The following is a 19,832-nucleotide window of genomic DNA, read 5'->3' on the forward strand; positions in this document are numbered from 1 at the left end:
ATATCAAACATGCCGCCGCAAATCCACACCCCGAAAGCCGCAGCTTGCCGCGTGAATAAAAAGCGCAAGTCCGCTTTCACAGGCGCTGGACGAGTCTTGAGCACCGGGGCCAGAGTAGCCGCTCAACCAGCCAAGAAGCCAAAGGTAAATTTTTCAACGCTATTGTACACCCAGAGGGCACTCCATCGTAACGATGCTAACTGCAACCGATAGACGGATGACGATGACGACGACTTCATCCCCAACATGAAAGAAAACACAGAAGACAGCGAGCACGATGATGCGTCCTACAAACCCGACGCTCCAAAGGCTTCCGGCGACAGTGGGTGCAAGATTCGCGAGCTTGTGCGAGCCGTCGCCGTCGCCAGGGCCCATCAAAGCAAGGAGGAGACCAAGGTAGCAGAGGCAGAGGACGTGGAATCCAAAGAAGCGCACGGCGAGGAGACGAATCAGAGATCAGACGATGAACAGAAGTCCCAGCGAGTCGTTTGGTCAGGAGTGAGTTTCTCTTCCCAGTACATCTTCCCCCATCCGTCCCTTGCTGCATGTGGCGATGCAAGCCGGGTTGCACTCAAGACTTTGAGCAACGGAAGGCTCGGAGACGTAGCTAACGACAGGCTCCAGAAAGCGTTGAGCGCCTTGGGAGCGGTTGTGGACGATCTCGCGTCTTTAGAGGGGCCGGTCCGGAAGGCTGAGAACATGCCTAAGGGAAGTCTGCGCAGTGGCAAAAAGCGCGGATTCTGGAAGTATGGGGAGGGTGACACTCTTGGTGGTAGTGGAGGAGATTAGGACACTGCCGCTGGCTAGGCGGCGGCGATTATACTTACGGCGTTGGCGTTCAGGTTAGGGACGGTTCAGAGCTTGGGCGTGGATTACTTGGGGCTGGATTACTTGGGGCTATCATTCAGGAGGCAGCTCTGATAGTAACAGTCCGGTCTTAGCTCACACCAAAAGTCATACGAAGTAATTACACCAACTCAGAACTACGTCATAACCCTAGCTGTAGGGGGTGAAGTACTAATCCATCACATCGGCGCTCTTGACATTTAGATCTTCTTAGCTCTCTACCGCTTGAAATTTGTGGCTGCTGATTCCATGCTGAAGTGGAGGAGGCCTCCTTCGACCGGATGGACGGTGAGTGTAAGTCGACTGTCTGCGTGGCGCGACATATGTTCCCAATGCTTGTTTGCAACGAAGGAAGAAGGGCGTCTCCGAGTCACGTGGACTCGTACTTGCATAACCTACGAGCAAGCAGCCTATGACGTCAATCGTCTGTGGTATATCACTTTGAGCGTGTATACGGAACACGCAAACCTCGCTGCATCCAGCAAGAACCTTATGACCCTCGCCTTCCTTCGACGCTTCTCAACCATGTCCAAAGCCCAACTCACCCCCCTCGCGGACCTCCGCGTCTCCAAGCACATGATCCCCGCCCACAAACTCGTCCCCAATACCTCGATCCAAAACAAGCCGCTGCTGATATACCACTCCGCCTTCCCCTCCTCCACCAGCGCATCCTCAATCCAGTCACACCTCAAGTCCGTCGGCGAAGTAACGCCTCAATGGACCTACACGATGTACTCGACAACCCACTTCCACAGCACGACGCACGAGCTGCTCGTCGTGGCTCACGGCTCAGCCAAATTGTGTTTCGGCGGCGAAGAGAACGAGGGGCGTGTCGAGCCGACGGTGACAAAGGGGGATGTGATGGTCGTGCCTGCGGGCGTGGGACATAGACTTCTGGAGGATCTGGAGGGGGGGTTTCAGATGGTGGGGGCGTATCCGGGGAAGGGAGACTGGGATATGTGTTATGGGAAACAGGGCGAGGAGGAGAAGGTCAAGGGGATTGAGAAGCTGGGGTGGTTCAAGCGGGATCCGGTGTATGGAGAGAAGGGGCCGGTGATGGAGGTTTGAGGGAGGTGGGAGGTGGCGGCTAGAGTTTCTTGCTGGCTTGGAGGTTGATCTGGAGCTGGTCGCTTCGGCGTGGTGGAAACACGGCGGATGGTATTTGTGAAGGCAGTGGAGGCCGAATAGCGGCCCTCAGGTACGCAAGAGGGTCTAGGGGGCGAAATTTGCGGAGATGGAGGCGTTCGTTATCTTATCGGGTGTAGGGCTGACGGTGTGATGCGATGGGAGCCTCTGAAGCTTGGCGGCGGCTGCCTCACTGCTCGTCAACTTCACCGACCTGGTGCAGAGTTATTCTTTTCATATATCCGTACACGCCCAGACGACGTTGACAACCCCCGCACTAGTCGTCGACCTTACTCCAAGACCGCTCGTTCCCTGCGCCGTGAAGAGGACGGTTGCCACGACATCCTTCCGAAAGCCTTTCTACAACCCGCCATCCTCCTTCCTTCTCCCACCTCCGCCACTTGAGCCTTCCCTCTCTACGCGCCAACCGCCGCTCCTGAATCTCGTTACCCACGCAAGACCGAGTCGCCTTTCAGGCACGCACCTTTTCCGCCGGATTCAAACATGGCTGGCAACGCACAACAATACACAGCGTCCAGGACGGCGGGCAATATGCCTCCCATGCCGGCAAAAGACGACGCCGAAGCAACGTACGTGAAGTCACTCAGTTGTCTTACATGACGCTCAGAAAGATACCAAAGAAAAGCCTGGAAGATCTCCAGTATATCGCTGAAGTCGCGTTGGAGCGAGCGCGCGACGTGTAAAGAACCGCAGAAGGCTGACGCTATCGTGTTGCAGATGGAACTTTCTGCAACTCGGTGTCCAGAAGATTATGACGGACCTGAAAGAGGGCATGGACATGAAGACATACATGGGCCTGTACACCGCAATACACAACTTCTGCACGGCTCAAAAGGCCGTGGGAGGGGGCGCGGGCGGGTTCGGCGCAGCGAACAACCGTGGAGGTGGTAAGCCCTCCGCTTCAGGCATTAGGAGAGATCTGGCTGACTGAACCCAGCACATCTTCTCGGAGAGGAGCTCTACAACAAACTTATCGATTACCTCAAAAATCACTTAGCGGGCGTTCGGGACCAGTCGAAACAGCATGTAGACGAAGCGCTCTTGACCTTCTACATCAAGGAATGGAAGCGCTACACCACCGCCGGCATGTACAACAACCACCTCTTCCGGTACCTCAACCGACACTGGGTGAAGCGGGAGATGGATGAGGGCAAGAAGAACATCTACGACATCTACACATTACACCTGGTGCGATGGAAAGAAGACATGTTCGGCGCGACGCACAAGAGTGTGATGGATTCAGTTCTGCGGCTAGTGGAAAAGCAGCGCAACGGCGAGACCATCGAGCATAGCCAAGTCAAGAGCATCGTGGACTCATTCGTATCCCTGGGTCTAGATGAGGGCGACAGCACGAGGTCGACGCTGGACGTCTACCGCCAGTACTTCGAAATACCGTTCCTCGCCGCAACAAAGAAGTATTACCAAGAGGAGTCGAGGAGCTTCAACGCCGAGAACAGTGTAGTAGAATACATGAAGAAGGCAGAGGCCCGTCTGGATGAGGAGAAGGAGCGGGTGTCGTTATATCTACTTGCCGAGATCACGAACCCTCTTATGAAGACATGTGAGGAGGCGCTAATTAAAGATCACTCAAACATGCTTCGCGACGAGTTCCAAGTCCTACTTGACAACGAGCGGCAGGAGGACCTCGGTAGAATGTACAAGCTACTCGCCCGGATACCGGATGGTCTGGATCCTTTACGTACTCGTTTCGAGGCTCATGTGCGCAAGGCAGGTCTGGCCGCCGTCGAGAAGGTCGCAGCAGAAGGAGACAATCTGGAGCCAAAGGTCTACGTGGAGGCCTTGCTTGACGTCCACACACAGTACCAAGACCTCGTAAACAAGGCATTCAATGGCGAGTCTGAGTTTGTGCGGTCGCTGGATAACGCCTGCCGAGAGTTTGTCAATCGGAACAAGGTGTGCAAGTCAGGCTCAACGCGGTCGCCCGAGTTGCTTGCCAAGTACACCGACACGCTGCTCAAGAAGTCTTCAACCAAGATGACGGAGGAAGATAACATGGAGAAGCAGCTCTCTCAGATCGTACGATTCACCCGAGTTGTGTATCTGCTTCTTTTACTAACACCACTTGCAGATGACCATCTTCAAGTACATCGAAGACAAGGACGTTTTCCAGAAGTTCTACTCCCGCAACCTAGCCAAGCGCCTTGTGCAAACTACTTCCGCCTCCGACGACGCCGAAACGAGCATGATCAGCAAGCTGAAAGAAGCCTGCGGTTTCGAGTATACGAACAAGCTGCAACGCATGTTCCAAGACATGCAGATCTCCAAAGACCTCAACACAGCCTTCAAAGACTGGCAGTCCGAGAACCTCGATGCCGCAGACCAGAAGAACGCCGTCGACGCTACCTACAACATCCTAGGCACGGGCTTCTGGCCGCTTAACCCTCCGACCACCGCCTTCGCGCCTCCGCATACTATCGTCAAGACGTACGAGCGCTTCGCGGCGTTTTATGCGAACAAGCACTCTGGCCGTAAGCTCACCTGGCTATGGCAGCTCTGCAAAGGAGAGATCAGGGCGAACTACATCAAGAGCCAGGGTAAGATGCCGTACACATTCCAAGTGTCAACCTTCCAAATGGCGATCCTTTTGCTCTTCAATGACGCGGAGACGGTGACATACGAGGAGATGGAAGAGGCGACCAAGCTGAACAAGGAGAACCTGGACGCCTCTCTCGGCGTGTTTCTGAAGGCCAAGGTCCTCAATGTGAGCCCGGCGGGCGCGAAGCCGGAGAAGGGGACCAGCTATACGCTGAACTATGACTTCAAGAATAAGAAGGTCAAGGTTAATCTGAATATTGCGGTTAAGAGCGAGCAGAAGCAGGAAGTTGAGGATACGCATAAGACTATTGAGGAGGATAGGAAGTTGTTGATGCAGGTGAGTTGCCGCTACTACCTAGGCCCATTGTTCTCAAGATCCCAATACTAACGTCTCTCCTACAGTCCGCAATCGTCCGCATCATGAAATCCCGCAAGAAGATGAAGCACCAACAGCTCGTCGGCGAGACAATCGCGCAGATCAAATCCCGCTTCTCGCCCAAGGTCCCGGACATCAAGAAGTGCATCGATATCCTGCTCGAGAAGGAGTATCTCGAGCGGCTCGAGGGCGATGAGCTAGGGTATCTGGCTTAGATGTGGGCTCAGACTTGGTTGCATCGTCTGCCTTCCGCTGAGAGGAGCTTGGAGGCGGATGAACGGAGCCGTATACGTGCACAGGTGCCTGAGAGATTTGCTGGGCGTTTGGCGTAAGCTTTGCGTTGCAGCGCTCAGCGGCTTGGCTTTGAGCGAGCTTTGTCTCGCGAGGGCGGATGCGTTATGGCTGAGGCGCGTAGCGCGCGATACCATGGGTTTACATAGGAATAGACAATGCATTGCTCTGAAACACGCTGCAAGTTGTTACTGAAGTTCATTTGAATCATGCTTGTGAGTTTCGTTGGGGCGAGCGATAGGGGATTCTAGCCATGGGACATTCGTGAGCGGTTGCATGCCCCACGAAACCCTAAGCTTAACTATAACTAAAACTCTAAACTACACTACATACACATGCTCTACTTGACAGCCCTAAGGACTTGCTCATTAAGACTAACAAGTAGCAAAAACAGCAAAAACTCATTTCTGAGAAAACCCCCGTCGTGTTGAGGGGTTTTTTTTTCGGGCCTAGAATGTTAGTAGTAGGGATCGAACTGGGGGGTTTGAACTCCGAAAGACAGTAAAGCAGACCCAAACGAAACGCCGTAAACAAGCTCGAGCCAAGTCATTACCTACTTGACGAGCACCCAACCCAACCGGCCACAGTCATTACCTACTGGGCGGGGATATCAGTGAATTTTATGACGTATATGGCATCATTAAATGTCTAGAGCAGAGAGACGGGTTCATGGGACTACTTCGTGAAGGTGTGGAGGAAATTTAGTAGCTTGTTTCTTCATGTAAGATGCCTTCCGCAAAGAACATGAAACACCCTAGACGAACGAGAATTACGTGGCAAGGCCGCCGCGGACGTGATTTAAATGAGCGTGATAAACGTGTGGACGGCAAAGAGGTAAATTCATGGCGTTACTTTGTGAAGGTGTGGAGGATTTTTGGAGGCTGCTTCTTCTGTAAAGAATGACTTGCGTGAGGTTCCTGAAGGGCTTTCGGTGCTAGCACCAGGCGCGGAGCTTTCCCTAGAAGGGGTACGGTGTATGATCAAGCTCAGGCAAGATTCGTTGCCGTTTCGTTGACTGGTGTGTGAATTTAGCCATGTTTTATGGACGGCTTTGTCTGTCACTGCCAGGCACTAGAAGGAGCTAGTGACTGAAGGTACAATTAAGAAAAGGAGTGTGGATCAGCTCGATCATTGTGCTGTAGACTTGGAGGCATGGGATAGAAAAGTCAAAGCTGTGCATGTTTATCTGCGCTCCGGAGGAAGTGACAGCAGTCTTACATCCTCTCTAAAAATGTTTTCTTCACAGCATCTGCGCGGCATCGACTCTGCGTCTATCCCGACCACAATCAATCTTCCTGCTGATCTCCTTCCCGTGCTCGTAAAAATTCCTCCGCCCACCGCAGAAAATCCTCCCTAAGCTCAGCTCGCATCCGGCGGTGTCTTGCTTCATTCTGGCTACGGATCTGAAGCGCGTGCTGCACGGCCGTCTCGAACCGCCAGCCGCGCCGAGAAATCATTCGATGGACGAGGTTCCGGTAAGCCCTCTCCAACATCAGGTACTCCCTACGCATGCGTAAGAGGCGCGCCACGGGGTTGTTGGGGTTGCAAAGACCACAGTTCTCATGTTGGCGCCACATGGAGAAGTGTTGGCTGTGAAGGATGCGTGGTTCTAGCGTGTTACCGGACGTGGTCTGTTTGCTTGCGAAACGCTGGCTTCTAGTTACTCAGGCCTGCTCTTCTGAGAATCTACCGCTCCGGAGCTTGTCTCTTATCATCGTCCATCAACGGGCCAGGAGCAACTCCGTACGCGTAGCAGCTTTGTAACAAGTGGACCATTTGAGTGTTGGTCTGCTACGTCTCCATGAGACGTGTGCTTAGCTGGACGCTCATCAAAGCCATGAGTGTCTTCTGTTAACACTAGATCTGCTTGCAACAACAGAAATCAGATGGTCAAGAGGCCTGCATCGATGAGTGTAGAGCTCCATGATCTAAGGACTTTGGCATAGCCGTTCGTGGGTAGCTCACACGCCGGACAGACCTAGCTTCGCGCGCAACGAAAACTCATCATGCTGCTGCCTTCGAACTTTTGGGCTCTTGTTCGCTCTCCAGAATGTTGATGTCAAGTACCTTGGAAGCTTTGTAAAGTCCGCAACAATCCAATTGCGCCTGTCAACATCGGTGCATCGTGATCACACAGCGAGTTGCTCTGCTGTCTTCCTCGGACGACCTCTTCTCCGTTTCAGCTTGGGAATTTCTGCTTCCACAATCTCTGGATCAGCTGCAGTGTCTAGCTCCTTCCCGGGCACAACCACTCCGATCGAGCTTGCCGGTATCTCCTGCCCTTTCCAGTTCAGGATTACTTCTTTAATATCGCCACCATCAGCATCCTTGGCCAAGACATATCTCATCCCAACGTCCACACCTTCTAGTCCTCGTTCCGCAGCGCTCTTGTTCCACAGAAACTGCTCTACTAGCCCCTCGCGCCTAATTTTGAGGAACCCCATTGGCCACCTGCTCCTCACCAGCGCATCCCTCACTCCTTTCGTCGCATTCTGCGTGCCGGCCAGTAGACCCAGTACATCCTCACCTCTCCATGATGCCGGCGCAGCATTAAATGCCCCTTCTAACTCGCGCACGTTCGCTGGGTTCAGCTTCTGGTTGCTCGCCTTGCACTGAGCGAAGACGCGCAACGGGAAAGGGAAGAGGTTCAGCGTCCACGTCCCGATGAGGTCAATGCCGTGGTCGGATTGTCTTCCCGTACGTGTCAGGGCGAAGCCGAGGCGCTTCAGGGCATCGGCGACCGTGTATTCGTAGTGGGTGCCTACGTAGACGGCCTTGTCCGGGAGTAGATTGACCCTTTCGGCGTAGGCGAGGAAAGAGGGTAGGTCATTGTGGTTTTCCGAGCCGGGAGTAATCGTTAGATCGGTGAGCTTGGAGTTCGCTGTAACGACATATCGGCGTTGTCGTAGAGAAGCTTGTGGGGCTTTGATACAAGGCCGCAAGATGAAGGGGACTCGCATCCGAGCAGCTCTGTTTAGGATGAAGTCTGGGAGGTTGGATTAAGGAACCATGGTCGTCTGCAAAAGGATGACGGCAACGCTCGCGCCGGCCCGCACCGTGCATGTCAGGGGTCAGGGATGTTGAATTCCTCCACCGCTCACCTCACCTCACCTCATGGATGGTCTGTTGAAGATTTGATACTATTCTAGCTTCACTTTACTTCAGTCACTTCTGAATGATAACTCTGATACTAAGGCCTGGAAAAGTCTGAGATTTAGCAGCCGAAAGCAATTGACAAAAGACTTGCCTAGCCAAACACCATCGTCGTAACCTGCGCGATTCGTCGTCGTAAACTCATCAAAGGCTTGTAGAGCTCATTCGCGCTCTGCAAAAGCATCAGCACATCACAAAAATGGCCGACCGCCTAACCCAGCTCCAAGACTGCCTCGATCAAGTACCTCCTACCCCACCGCCCCTTCGCTCCTGCTTACTTCTAACCCACCCGACCACCAGTTCGCCAAACAAATGTTCGCCAGCCTCATGTACACCCTTCACCACGGCGCCCCTCTTCCCATCCCCGGGCAGCCAAACCAATACGAGCACTTCCTCCCTGTCACCAACGGTCCCGCCAACGGCATGACCGCCCACGATACCCCCAACGCGAACGCCGAACAGCAGCAAGCAGCAGCCGCAGCGAACCCCCCAGCCAACGCCGACAACCCAGCACGCTCCGGCTCCCCCGTCCCCGACCCCCCCGCCGTCTTTGCAAGCACCCTCCGCGAACTAGCCCGCGACCTCATTGTTAAGGAGCAGCAGATCGAGGCGCTGATATCGAGTCTTCCGGGTATCGGGACCAGCGAGAAGGAGCAGGTCGAGCGGATTGTGGAGCTGGAGCGGCAGCTGCGGGAGGTGGAGGAGGAGCGGAAGGAGGCGGTACGGGAGAAGCGGGAGATTTTGAGAAGGCTGGACAGCGCGATTGTGGGGGTGAAGATTCCGTGAGGGGGGTGCGTTGAGGCAGAAGCATGAGCTACGATGATGATAGAGCTGGAATTCGAGCGGCGGGTGAACGGCGTGGTGGATCGGCGTTGGCGTAATTGGGACATCAGGACGGAGCGTTAGCGCGGCTGTGCGGGGAGCGACTGCTTTGTCGGTTGCTTGGGATACAGGATCAGTCCCAAAATCTTCCTGGACTCATTCCACTCCAAGGGTGGTCCAGTCCCCGCGAAACGCTGCCCGAAAGCTCAAGCGAACGGCCCCGCGAGAAATAAGCTTCACACCGCATGACCACCTCGCCTACCATACCAAGCTTTCACAAGCCCACAGACCGACACTATATATTACGCAAAGCTCACCGTTTACCCTCGTCCCGGACTGGGGCCTCGTGGCCTAGTGTGTAACCCTTCTCCCTCCCCCTCAAACTCCCTTACTAATCTTTGTCACAGGTCCGGAGTTCGACCCCAACTTCTGTCACCTTCTTTCCACTTATCTCTCTTTCTCCTTACCTTGTCTCTCGCTTCCTTACCCGCCGTGGTCCTATCTCCCGCCAAAAAACCCCCACCGGGGGGTTTCTCATCCACCGGCGAATGAGCTCCGTACACGATCTTCTCCCCACCCCGACACTTCCCCAACTGGGGGAGGGGGAGAGAGATTGGGCGGGGCTGGGATGAGTTTTGCTAACTTATCAAAGTTTTTTTTAGAGTTGAATTGGCTGCACCTCAAGTGTGCACGTGTTTCTCTTTGCTTGTGAAGTGTCTTCATTCATAGAAGGTCCTCTGAGTAAAGAACTGCAAGCAGTTAAGCCTGACAGTAAAGTTCTATAGTAATCTATCGCATATCATTTATAAAGGATTTACACGGCCTCGTGCTTAGTTAGGCGCGCATTTCGCATTCATGGTCTCATATGCACTTATAGAGTTAAGTTCTTTTGTTGAGGATCAACACACTTGAATGTACATGCTACCCAAAACTCCAACAACATGCGCCCCACCCCAGCACCACCTCAATAATCAAACCGATCCGGCAGCACAACCGGCGCAAGCAACGACCACATGTAAATCCCATAGCACACCCACGCGCTGATGATCTTCGCCCAACTCGCCCAATACGTTCTCCCAACTGGCACAAAATCAGACTCTGGGTTGTCGCCGCTGTTGGTGGTGAGCAGCGTCGCGACCCAAGCAGTCGATAGCAGGAAGATGATGTGGAACATCGAGTAGTTGTACTGCGTCGAGTTTCTCTCGTCGTCTCGCGGGTTCTTCCCGTCATCCGACTCATCGTCTGAGTCATCGTCGAGCGCGCTGGCCGGTAAGCTGCCGCTTTCGACAGCGGCGCGGAGGGCAGCTGCGCGCATCTCGCGCCGGCTCGACGGCTGCGTCGAGACCAGGCCATGCTCGAAGTCGTCGGCAGCAACTTGGGAGTAGGAGTTGCCCTGCGAGCCGAGCGCGAGCCCGTACGTCGCTGCTCTCGTGGTCGTGTAGGCGACCGTCACAAAGGTCACGATAGCGCCGATAATGATGGTCGCCTTGCGGGTCCCGCGTGCGCGGACGAGCGGGTTGCAATGCTGGTCGTCGGGCTCCATGCCGACGGCGGACATGGTCAGGTAGGTGCAGTAGACGGCGACCATGCCGGACTGGGCGAGGCCGGCGCGAGAGTTGTGGGATTGAACGGCGGGGTGAATCGAGAGGACTGAGGCGACAAGTAGGAGGAGGAAGTTGATCTGGTGCTTGTTAGTATGTGCAGTGGGTATGAACAGAGTGTACGAACCGTAATGGCGGCCTGGTTCATGGAACATCCACCGTGCGCGAAGAAGATGTACATGACGATGGTCATGGCGAGGGATGCAAGGTACATGGTCACGGTCGAGCCAATTAGTAGAGCAGTCCATGTCCTGTTCTCCGTGACCTCGATCTTGTCTTGACAGTACTCCGCCCAGGTGTGTGCGAGATCAACCAGCAGGATGAGGCCGATGAGCAGAAAGAGCATAGCGCCGATCAAGGCGATGTAGTTGCCCCAGAAGATGAAGAAGCCATCCGGGATGAGGAACGTGATGACTATCAGCCCCAACCAGGCGATGATCTTCGGGCCCCAGAAGCCATTCTGTATTTTCGCGCGGCCGTCCTTCGATGAGCGGACTCCTAGCAGCATCAGAGCGAGGACGGCGTGGAAGGCGCCTAGGGCGAAGTTCATCCGGTGGACGGCGACGAATCCATAGCAATCTTTCCCATTACAGCTGATGGTCATGTAGTCGAGTGTGAGGTGTTGGAGCTTCTTGACAGCCCAGTCCGTGAGCATGAGCCAGGACACGATGGAGTTGACGAGCAGGATGAGGGCGTAGGCTATACGGGTCGCCATGCTTGTGACCGTTAGCTGCAGAGCTCCCATATCGATCCCCGACGATGCTGCGTACCTGTTTCGACAGTTCCCGCACGAACCCATCACTGCAGAACATGTCGCGGCGCCGCAGCATGAGGCGGCGAACGTACCGAGCTAGGCAGGAGTCAGTCGATGCGCTTGCGATCGTATGTGAGTGTCCATACCGTGGTCAAGCTCGGTAGCGCAAGGAGCGGCAGAGAGAGTAATGCGCCCATAGTTTGCAGATGTTGATGTACAGCGGGCTCTTCTTTGAGGTTGATGTGAGATATGGGGTTGCTGGCGTCTCGTGCGGCTCTGCGGTCGGTGACGCACGGCAACTCTGGTGGCTTGTGGCAGTCGCATGAGCGAGTTCCGCGTTATCTCCGCATGCGTATGCGATTGAGGTGATCTCAACGACCAAATTGTTTACTACAACACTCCGTCGACGATTGTCCCCCACGTTTACCAGTGACACCAAGTGTTGCTTCAGCTTACACCAGCGCAGTCGTTCTACTTTGCTCTCGCATTGCAACTGACCTTACCCTGCGACTGTACCGCGACGCCATCTATAAAATAACGAGCAGCACCGGCGAGCCTACGCTTAGGAATATCACAAGGCCCATGATAGAGATATAGAGCCTCCATAACGAAAGCCTCCCCGGCTCAGCTGCACTCGCCAACATGTCGGACCGGACGCATCGAACGGCGCGGATAATAACGTCGATAGCGGTGACCTTCATATCGCTTGCCTGCGGGACGAACTACGCATACTCAGCATGGGCACCTCAATTCGCGGAACGAATGCAGCTGTCTGCTACTCAGAGCAATCTGATAGGCGTTGCGGGCAATGTAGGGATGTACGCATCAGGCATACCAGCAGGTCTTCTAATTGACAAAAGAGGACCGAGACCTGCAATCCTCCTAGGGGCCATTGCGCTTGGTGCAGGATATTTCCCTATCAGGAAAGGTAATGGCATTATGTGGGCGCTTTGTGGATGCTTCATGCTGACGAAGTACAGCGTACGATGATGGAGCCGGATCTATGAATATACCACTGCTGTGTTTCCTGTCCTTCCTTACAGGTGCAGGTAGCTGTGCGGCTTTCTCTGCGAGCTTGAAGATCTGTACGTACGGCCACAGTTCTTACCGTTGTGATTATACTGACCACCTCAGCCGCGCTCAACTGGCCACATCATCGTGGAACAGCAACCGCCTTCCCGCTGTCCGCTTTTGGTCTGAGCGCATTCTTCTTCACTACCCTCTCAGGCTTCGTATTCCCCGACAACATCTCTGGATACCTCCTCCTCTTGTCCCTTGGCAGCTTCTGTCTGGCATTTATACCATTGATCTTCATCCGGATATTACCCCCTACGACGCAGTATTCCGCTTTATCTACCAGCGAGGACCGGCGACCATCTCTTTCACGGCGTGACTCGAATCAGCTGCATCGGACCAAATCCGGACAGAGCACATATAGCAATGAAAGTACGCAGCCAGAGCCAGGTAAGACACTTTTCTCTTCGCCTCGTCACATTCCATCCGCCCTTGAGTCAGCTGCCAATTGTACTCCACAGATCACGGGGCAGTTGACACGTCTGAAGGGGATCCAGACGAGTCATCTTCGCTCATGTCTGGACCGGGGGATGTCAGCTCTGAAGGGGATACCGGCAACCATGAAGCTCGTCGCTCACAGAAGCCAGGTGTTACCGGACTGGCACTCCTGCCGCGAGTGGAGTTCTGGCAACTGTTCCTCATGCTTGGTCTACTAACCGGCGTCGGCCTGATGACGATCAAGTAAGCTCTCCTCCATCCCTCGTGCGTGACCAAGATTGACCTCGCCTCAGCAACATCGGCAACGACGCACAAGCCCTTTGGACCCACTACGACGACAGCGTCTCGAAATCCTTCATCCTCAAGCGCCAACTCCTCCACGTCTCCATCATCTCCTTCATGTCTTTCCTCGGCCGTCTCGCCTCGGGCGTCGGCTCCGACGTCCTCGTCAAGCGCCTCCACATGTCGCGCTTCTGGTGCCTCGCAGCCTCCGCCTCCGTCTTCACCGCCGCCCAGCTCTGCGCCATCAAGATCGAGAACCCCAATCACTTGTGGGCAGTCTCGAGCCTGACGGGCTTCGCGTACGGCGCGCTGTTCGGGGTGTACCCCGCGCTGGTGGCGGATGCGTTTGGCGTGCAGGGCTTGAGTTTGAATTGGGGCTTTATGACGCTGGCGCCAGTGATCAGTGGGAATGTGTTTAATCTGTGCTATGGACGCATTTATGATCATCATTCGACGGTGCTGCCGGGTGGGGAGAGAGATTGTCCGGAGGGCCTGAGGTGTTATGCTGCGGCTTATTGGGTTACGTGCGCGTCGAGTGTGCTAGGGATCTTGGTGTCGTTGTGGTGTATCAGGCACCAGCATGTTATGAAGATGAGGGAGGGAAGACATGATCATCCGGCATGATCTTGGACCTACGGGCTAATTGGCGTTTTGAGGCGTGTTCGGGTTTGTCTGCGCAGAGCATAGATTTGGAGTTATTCTACGCTGCGTGCATGTGCGGAGAACTGCGTGTGGGCTGTTCTCGCACTCTGTATTGCAATGCTCCTCAAAAGAATGTTTACCGCGTGCCAAATTACCAGCCCGTCAATCCGATATTGCTGCCCACTCTACCTAGGTACCCACAAAGCTTGGAGACTTTCCAGTGTTGCAAATGTGTTGCTACAAGAACGTCAATACATGCTTGTGGTAGACCTCTACGTAGTAAATATCTTAGGGCCTCTAAGATGACGAAGATCAAAACGCGTCAAACTGCTGGAGAACTACACACGCCCACGTGACTTCGTAATCGCTTAAACCGCAGGAGTTAGGTACGGATACCCCGCGTGGCGGTGCTGTGGCGAAGCGGTTGTCCTTACACGAATGACCGCGTAACCCATTCGTGTCCTTAGTAGCGAGCCTTCTCTATCTACCTACTCCTCCGACTGTCGTGGCCTCTTCTCCTCCTCTCCTAGGACACCTGTCACATACTCCTAAACTTCTGCCTAAACACCTATCATAATGCCCGCCCCTCTAGCAAAAGGTACGAGACATCATCCATCTTACCACGGAAGAGCTTCAGCCTAACCCACCCGCTTCCAACTTCTACGATGTGTCGGAGCTCGTCCTACTTCTCCTCATGCCGCAGCCCATTTCGAGGCTGCAGCAAAGACCCTACCCCGTCTCCAACCAATACTTACTCTCTACTCACTCCAGGCCTCATAATCGCCGCCTCCGTCCTCGTCGCCGCGGGCATCGCCTTCTACGAGAACCCCCAAGTCCGGCAATGGGTCGACCAATCGCGTCGGAAGATCGCCATCGCGCTATACAGCCTCGGCGATGAGCTACAACCTGAGCGCAGCAACAACCAGTCACAGCGTCAGTCCGAGGAGCACCGACGGAGACGACGCGAGGAGATCGTGAGGCGAAACCGGAGGGAGCTGATCAGGAGAGCACAGGAGGAGGGCGTCGCTGTCGATCTCGACGAGCTAGAAAGGGTAGGGAGGGAGGCAGAGGAGGAGCTAGGAAGAACGACCACGCAGCGCAGCAACGCCAGCAGAAGCTTCGATGAGCTGGTTGGGAGCGATGGCAGACTTCACCAGTCTTGCGGCCTAGATGAGGGCGAAGACGAAGATCTCAAGGCCGCGATAGCCGCATCGCTGGCCGATATGGAAGAGCAGCAGAGAAAGGAGGCCGCTGAGATCGCCACCGCTCTCGAGGCAAGTGAAGCTGCTCAGCGCCTTCGTCGTCGCGGTGCAGGCGCTCGTGGACTTGCCGCCGGTGCAGCGTTCGGCAACCCCTTCGCGGACGACGACGTCCAGCTCCTGTTCGACCAGGAGTTGATCGACATCGGCCGGGACGAAGCTCCCCATGCAGAGGCAGACACGGCTAGGGTCTCACGTGAGAGCACAGAGACGCTGGCGGGTGTGGAAGTGGCTGTATGGAGCCAGCTCGTCGATACTTCTGAGCCCGATCCGGCGATCTCGGTCCCAGAGCTGCCGCAGGTCCAGCGCCAGCCTGAGATGTCGCAGATTTCGTCCGTGCCTGCTATTTCTGAGCCGCTTGATGCATCTTACGCCTCCTTCCACTCTACCGCTACTGGACCCGTGGCTGCTGAGGAGATTCATAGCACAGGCACGCTTACCCCGACGGAGGACGGCTTCTCAACTGCCGCGTCGCTTACTGGCAGCAACGCGGATGACGTTGCTGTGCTAGCGTCCGTCAATGGCTCTCTCGCTGGTTCGGTGTCCGGTGCGGATCAGGATGGTCGTAGTGAGGCTGGCTTTTCGGAAGGTGGCTTCAGCGAGGTCAGCGCTGGCGTCATGACGCCGAGTAGCTGGAGTGAGATTGGGAGCGATGAGGGGAGCGAGTGGAATCAGGGGCACGGTCAGGGTGTGGCTGGTCACTGAAAGGGGTTACTTGACTTCTTCCGTCTCAGGTGTTCATGGTAGGGGTGCCGGACGTGCTAGGTGTTCTGCGGGGCGTTGGATACTCGGGCGGAACCTTGGGGCGTGGCATGGGACATGGCAACAGTATGATATCCGCATCTTATTCAGCTCGAACAGTGTTTCCTCACTCCATGGCGTCACGTAGGCAAGAGGCGTAGGTGGCACGCGGAAATGTTCTCTCAGTTCAAAGCTCTCACTAAACATCCATGCCCTTCCATGGCTTTATCACCCCTGCACTTGCCCCTCAACATTCGCCTCACCCACAGTCAGCCCTCCGATTCAGCCGTAGTAAAGCTATCATTAGACCCCTCATCAACCTCCACATCGCTCTCCGTCCCGCTCTCCTCCGACTGTTCTATGACCTCTATGACCGGCAGCTCAAGCAGCTGCGCAATCCACACGCGCAACTCAGCCCCTTGGTCCTGGGAGTCTCTTAGCCGCTGCCTTAACATCGCGCACTCGGCCTCTAGGGCGGTGATGCGGTCCACAAGGATGTTGTTGTAGCGGTGGATTTGGATGCCGATGTAGCGGTTGGGCAGGTTGTCGGTGTTGAAGGGGAGGAAGTTGTTCATCGTGTGCTGGACTGGCAGGGAAAATGGAAAAGGTTTGGAGTAGCGGCTTTAGGGAGCTGACCTGGTTGTTTAGATGCAGGGGAATTGTATAAGTAACGAGCAGGATCGTGCGTGGATGAGTTGGATCTCTTCTGTGGACAACGCAGAGGTTTGTGGAAGCTGCAAGATCTATCGCTGTTCCTCAAGTGAGTTCTTCGATTGTTTGTTCATGGTGCTGATGAGGGCTCCAGAGGCGGTTTATTGACCTGTCTTAACGCCTTGCGACACGTTTCTTCCCTTCTCAGAGGCCCTTCTAGATGCTCAGATCGTGAGTTCCATTTCTCACCACGACGTCCCACGATCACTCGTCACGTCGTCCGCAGTCGGTAATGGCGATTCTCCGTTCAACACCGGAAGCTGTACCTTCCGATCCTCCAACGGCTCGCTGTTGCGAAAGCCCCCACAGCGTTCGCTCGCCATCTTTTTCAGCAGAACAGAAGGGTTTGCGAGTGCTTGTGTGAGCTGCACGAACGCACAGACGGCAGCACATCTGCTTAAACAGGACCACACTTCTATTCTCCTGTACCGAGACGTTGCCCCAGCCTATCTGTGCTCCGACCAAGCTCAATCCACGTCATCGACAGCGCTGCCAAATTCATCTGAGGCTCGCATTTTTTGCAAAAATTCCTCCACCAGCGCGACGAGGTCCGTTTGCTGATTATTGTCGACATCCAGAGAGGTGAAACGGCGAAGACCATCTACGGGAGCAGCAGCATTGCCGCTTTTGGAAGCTAACTTACGTAAGACAAGATTCAAAGCAAGCCGAGCTGTAGACATGATTGGTAAACACACCTAGGACGATTACACTTATACTCAATATGAGGCGGAGTTGAAACTCCAGCCACCCCGCCTCACCGTAAAGGTCATCGTGAGAGAGCTTGGGTTCTCCTAATGCGTCCCCTGCGGGTCCTGACAAGGTTGCAGACGGCGGTAGAGCGGATGTTGGCTTGTCAAGGGCGACAGGTGGCTGTCCACTAGAAGCTTTCGCTTTCACTCTAGTCTTCTTCCGGCGACGTGCCATGCGCGATTCATGGCAAGGCATGCAAATATTCCCTTCGACGTCCGGGTGTATCTTAGATTCTCGATCTTTCGTTTGCAATTGCGGCATTTGAAGCACGCCTCGCAGAACGCTTGATCGCCTATCATGATCGCTAGGTCCTCTATCTTATTGCCGCACGCGCTGCAGTCATAGGCGCAGTCGTTGCAAATAAGCGATGCATTGCCGAGCATCAAGAGGTTCGAGTCGGGATCGAGAAGTGTGTCGCAGGTGTAACATCGGAAACAATCCATATGCCATCTATTCTCAGCTGCGATGTGACAGAAGCTATTAGTTGTGTCGATAGTAAGAAATCTAGCATGAGAGATAACCAACCGAGTTCAAAGGCTTTCCTTTCCAGAAGAATCTGCAGTGCACGTTAGTGTCATGTTTATACATCGTTGCCATGAAAATGCGGGCACCAGAACGCATGTTTCACATCCACTTTAGCGTCCAAGGGTCGGACGAAAGTGTGTGGCAGCATGGTGGGCAGTACTTTTGCTGTTCAAACGTCGCCATGTATATTTCGCCCGAACCTTGGCCACCCAATGGATACTAATGCAGAGCACAGGATAGGGTATTTGGCTAAAAGCTAGCTGTGCTTTCGTCTTCTCCCACACAATATCACACTGATAGTGCTGGCAGTGGTAGACATAGATGTGATGATCTCGGGGGCTCTCCAGTCCGTGCCTTTCCAGCCACAGTGTGGGTTACGAGCATAGATGTCCGAAGGCCCTAGGGGAAAGGGGGAGAAGAAGGACTTTAATCGTACCTGACCACAACCTTTACAGGGATAGAAGACGCCGTCATAATCAGCACCAGAATCACTATCTTGCTCATCGTCCTGCTGGTCTCCGCATTGCTCCTTCTCTGCCTTTGTCTCCGGCCGTTGTTCAGCTTTGTCGTCCTCATATGGCCCAATTTGAGGGCCGCTGAGCGGATTTGTCTCCATCTCTCCATTGGTAGTGGGTTTTTTCCATGCAGGACTGTTGGACTCTGGTTCGGCACCTTGAGTTGTTGCCTCGTTGTTTACTCCATGGCTTCCATTCAGGTCGAGCAGCGTCGGCGGGGTTGTCCAGATCCCGTCTGGCGGAACAGACTGTGCGAGAGGGTCAGCAGCCTGGAGACTTCCGAAAGTGTAGTGCCGAGCGTTTGTTATATCAAGAGAACACAACGGCAGAGCAATGACGGAGATAACGGAGAGATCAGCCAGACTGAGGCCGGAGAAGATGGACCAAGCATCTGTTCTCACAATGGAACTGGTAAAAGAACAATCACATGCGTCCCGCTTGGCTTGTCTGTAGACTCGAGATGCATCCAGGTCATCTTCGAATGCGAAGCGCAGGGTTGACGCTTGCAGAATGGTCTCGCTGGATCGATTCGCTTGTCGCGTTGCTGAGGTGATGGTTCTGCTGTCGTCGTCTGCTCCATCGATGCTCTGGTCATCTATCCGTCTAGTGATCATACTACGCGCGTCGAATGCATCTCTTAGACCGTCTAGTGTTTGCGACAGGGCTTGGTTACCATCTAGAAGCGTGGCGATATGAGTCTCGAGCGCCGACTGAGCATCGGCAGCATCGAGGTTTGATTGACTAGCGTCATCAGTACGGCTGAGCAGATAATTTCCAACCTCAAGAAGGGGCATGACAAACCACTGAAGAATAATCAACATCAGCGAGAGCGAGGACTTATTCCTTTGCAGTTTCTCTAAAAGTCCCCGAGCGATGCATTCCTGTGTAACCCATTTGAATCGACTTTTAATTAGGAGCTCAGACCCCGGAGGAGCCTGCAACGGTACAACAACAGCCTCAAGCTCAGAGAAGGTAAGCACAGAGTCCGTCAGCGTGACAATGACTTGATCGAGTTGTATCAATGCCGCTCTGCGGGGCGAGGCTGAACTCAGGTTGAGCAAGAATTGCTGCAGCGAAGAAAGAACAGTCCGGAAGTCCTGAACCTCAGCGGCCACTGATTCGATAGCTCGTGGCGCATTCTTGAAGTTGGATATGACTGGAGTAAGAGTCTCTCCAACCTTACCAGCTGCCGCGAGAAGCCCGACAATTGAGGCAGTCACGCTCAATGGGTCCATGAGAGCGGATGACTGAGGGATATACTAGCACGCAAGATAGCAAAGCAGCAAGAAAGAATGGAGGATGGCGTTGTAGAATACTTATTGATGTCGCTGCGGCTGAGGCTCAGCCTTG

At 54.4% G+C, this 19,832-nt stretch overlaps 10 protein-coding genes across 10 annotated transcripts; 6 read left to right on the forward strand and 4 right to left on the reverse strand.

Moving 5' to 3' along the window:
- Window positions 1–9: 9 nt before the first annotated feature.
- On the forward strand, window positions 10–789 carry W97_02928 (uncharacterized protein; the record flags this gene model as incomplete). The annotated part of the gene is made up of 3 exons (XM_007780827.1): window positions 10–144; window positions 214–498; window positions 625–789. The coding sequence occupies 3 exons, from the start codon at window positions 10–12 to the stop codon at window positions 787–789; spliced, it is 585 nt and encodes a 194-aa protein (XP_007779017.1).
- Window positions 790–1,371: 582 nt separating this feature from the next.
- Window positions 1,372–1,914, forward strand: W97_02929 (uncharacterized protein; the record flags this gene model as incomplete). Its single annotated transcript, XM_007780828.1, has 1 exon — window positions 1,372–1,914. The coding sequence occupies one exon, from the start codon at window positions 1,372–1,374 to the stop codon at window positions 1,912–1,914; it is 543 nt and encodes a 180-aa protein (XP_007779018.1).
- Window positions 1,915–2,475: 561 nt separating this feature from the next.
- Window positions 2,476–5,139, forward strand: W97_02930 (Cullin 1; the record flags this gene model as incomplete). Its single annotated transcript, XM_007780829.1, has 5 exons — window positions 2,476–2,561; window positions 2,710–2,879; window positions 2,930–4,029; window positions 4,082–4,885; window positions 4,951–5,139. The coding sequence occupies 5 exons, from the start codon at window positions 2,476–2,478 to the stop codon at window positions 5,137–5,139; spliced, it is 2,349 nt and encodes a 782-aa protein (XP_007779019.1).
- A 2,205-nt stretch (window positions 5,140–7,344) lies between these two features.
- W97_02931 (uncharacterized protein) lies at window positions 7,345–8,175 on the reverse strand (the record flags this gene model as incomplete). Its single annotated transcript, XM_007780830.1, has 1 exon — window positions 7,345–8,175. The coding sequence occupies one exon, from the start codon at window positions 8,173–8,175 to the stop codon at window positions 7,345–7,347; it is 831 nt and encodes a 276-aa protein (XP_007779020.1).
- A 392-nt stretch (window positions 8,176–8,567) lies between these two features.
- On the forward strand, window positions 8,568–9,154 carry W97_02932 (uncharacterized protein; the record flags this gene model as incomplete). Its single annotated transcript, XM_007780831.1, has 2 exons — window positions 8,568–8,609; window positions 8,669–9,154. The coding sequence occupies 2 exons, from the start codon at window positions 8,568–8,570 to the stop codon at window positions 9,152–9,154; spliced, it is 528 nt and encodes a 175-aa protein (XP_007779021.1).
- A 1,000-nt stretch (window positions 9,155–10,154) lies between these two features.
- On the reverse strand, window positions 10,155–11,506 carry W97_02933 (uncharacterized protein; the record flags this gene model as incomplete). Its single annotated transcript, XM_007780832.1, has 2 exons — window positions 10,155–10,871; window positions 10,919–11,506. 2 exons carry the CDS (start codon window positions 11,504–11,506, stop codon window positions 10,155–10,157), a joined length of 1,305 nt encoding a protein of 434 aa, XP_007779022.1.
- A 681-nt stretch (window positions 11,507–12,187) lies between these two features.
- W97_02934 (uncharacterized protein) lies at window positions 12,188–13,963 on the forward strand (the record flags this gene model as incomplete). Its single annotated transcript, XM_007780833.1, has 5 exons — window positions 12,188–12,473; window positions 12,526–12,630; window positions 12,680–13,033; window positions 13,081–13,300; window positions 13,351–13,963. The coding sequence occupies 5 exons, from the start codon at window positions 12,188–12,190 to the stop codon at window positions 13,961–13,963; spliced, it is 1,578 nt and encodes a 525-aa protein (XP_007779023.1).
- A 683-nt stretch (window positions 13,964–14,646) lies between these two features.
- W97_02935 (uncharacterized protein) lies at window positions 14,647–15,945 on the forward strand (the record flags this gene model as incomplete). Its single annotated transcript, XM_007780834.1, has 1 exon — window positions 14,647–15,945. One exon carries the CDS (start codon window positions 14,647–14,649, stop codon window positions 15,943–15,945), a length of 1,299 nt encoding a protein of 432 aa, XP_007779024.1.
- Window positions 15,946–16,250: 305 nt separating this feature from the next.
- Window positions 16,251–16,556, reverse strand: W97_02936 (uncharacterized protein; the record flags this gene model as incomplete). The annotated part of the gene is made up of 1 exon (XM_007780835.1): window positions 16,251–16,556. One exon carries the CDS (start codon window positions 16,554–16,556, stop codon window positions 16,251–16,253), a length of 306 nt encoding a protein of 101 aa, XP_007779025.1.
- Window positions 16,557–18,223: 1,667 nt separating this feature from the next.
- Window positions 18,224–19,717, reverse strand: W97_02937 (uncharacterized protein; the record flags this gene model as incomplete). Its single annotated transcript, XM_007780836.1, has 1 exon — window positions 18,224–19,717. The coding sequence occupies one exon, from the start codon at window positions 19,715–19,717 to the stop codon at window positions 18,224–18,226; it is 1,494 nt and encodes a 497-aa protein (XP_007779026.1).
- Between the last annotated feature and the right edge of the window lie 115 nt (window positions 19,718–19,832).

This window comes from Coniosporium apollinis (assembly GCF_000281105.1).
Source record: "Coniosporium apollinis CBS 100218 chromosome Unknown supercont1.11, whole genome shotgun sequence".
Lineage (NCBI taxonomy): Eukaryota > Fungi > Ascomycota > Dothideomycetes > Coniosporium > Coniosporium apollinis.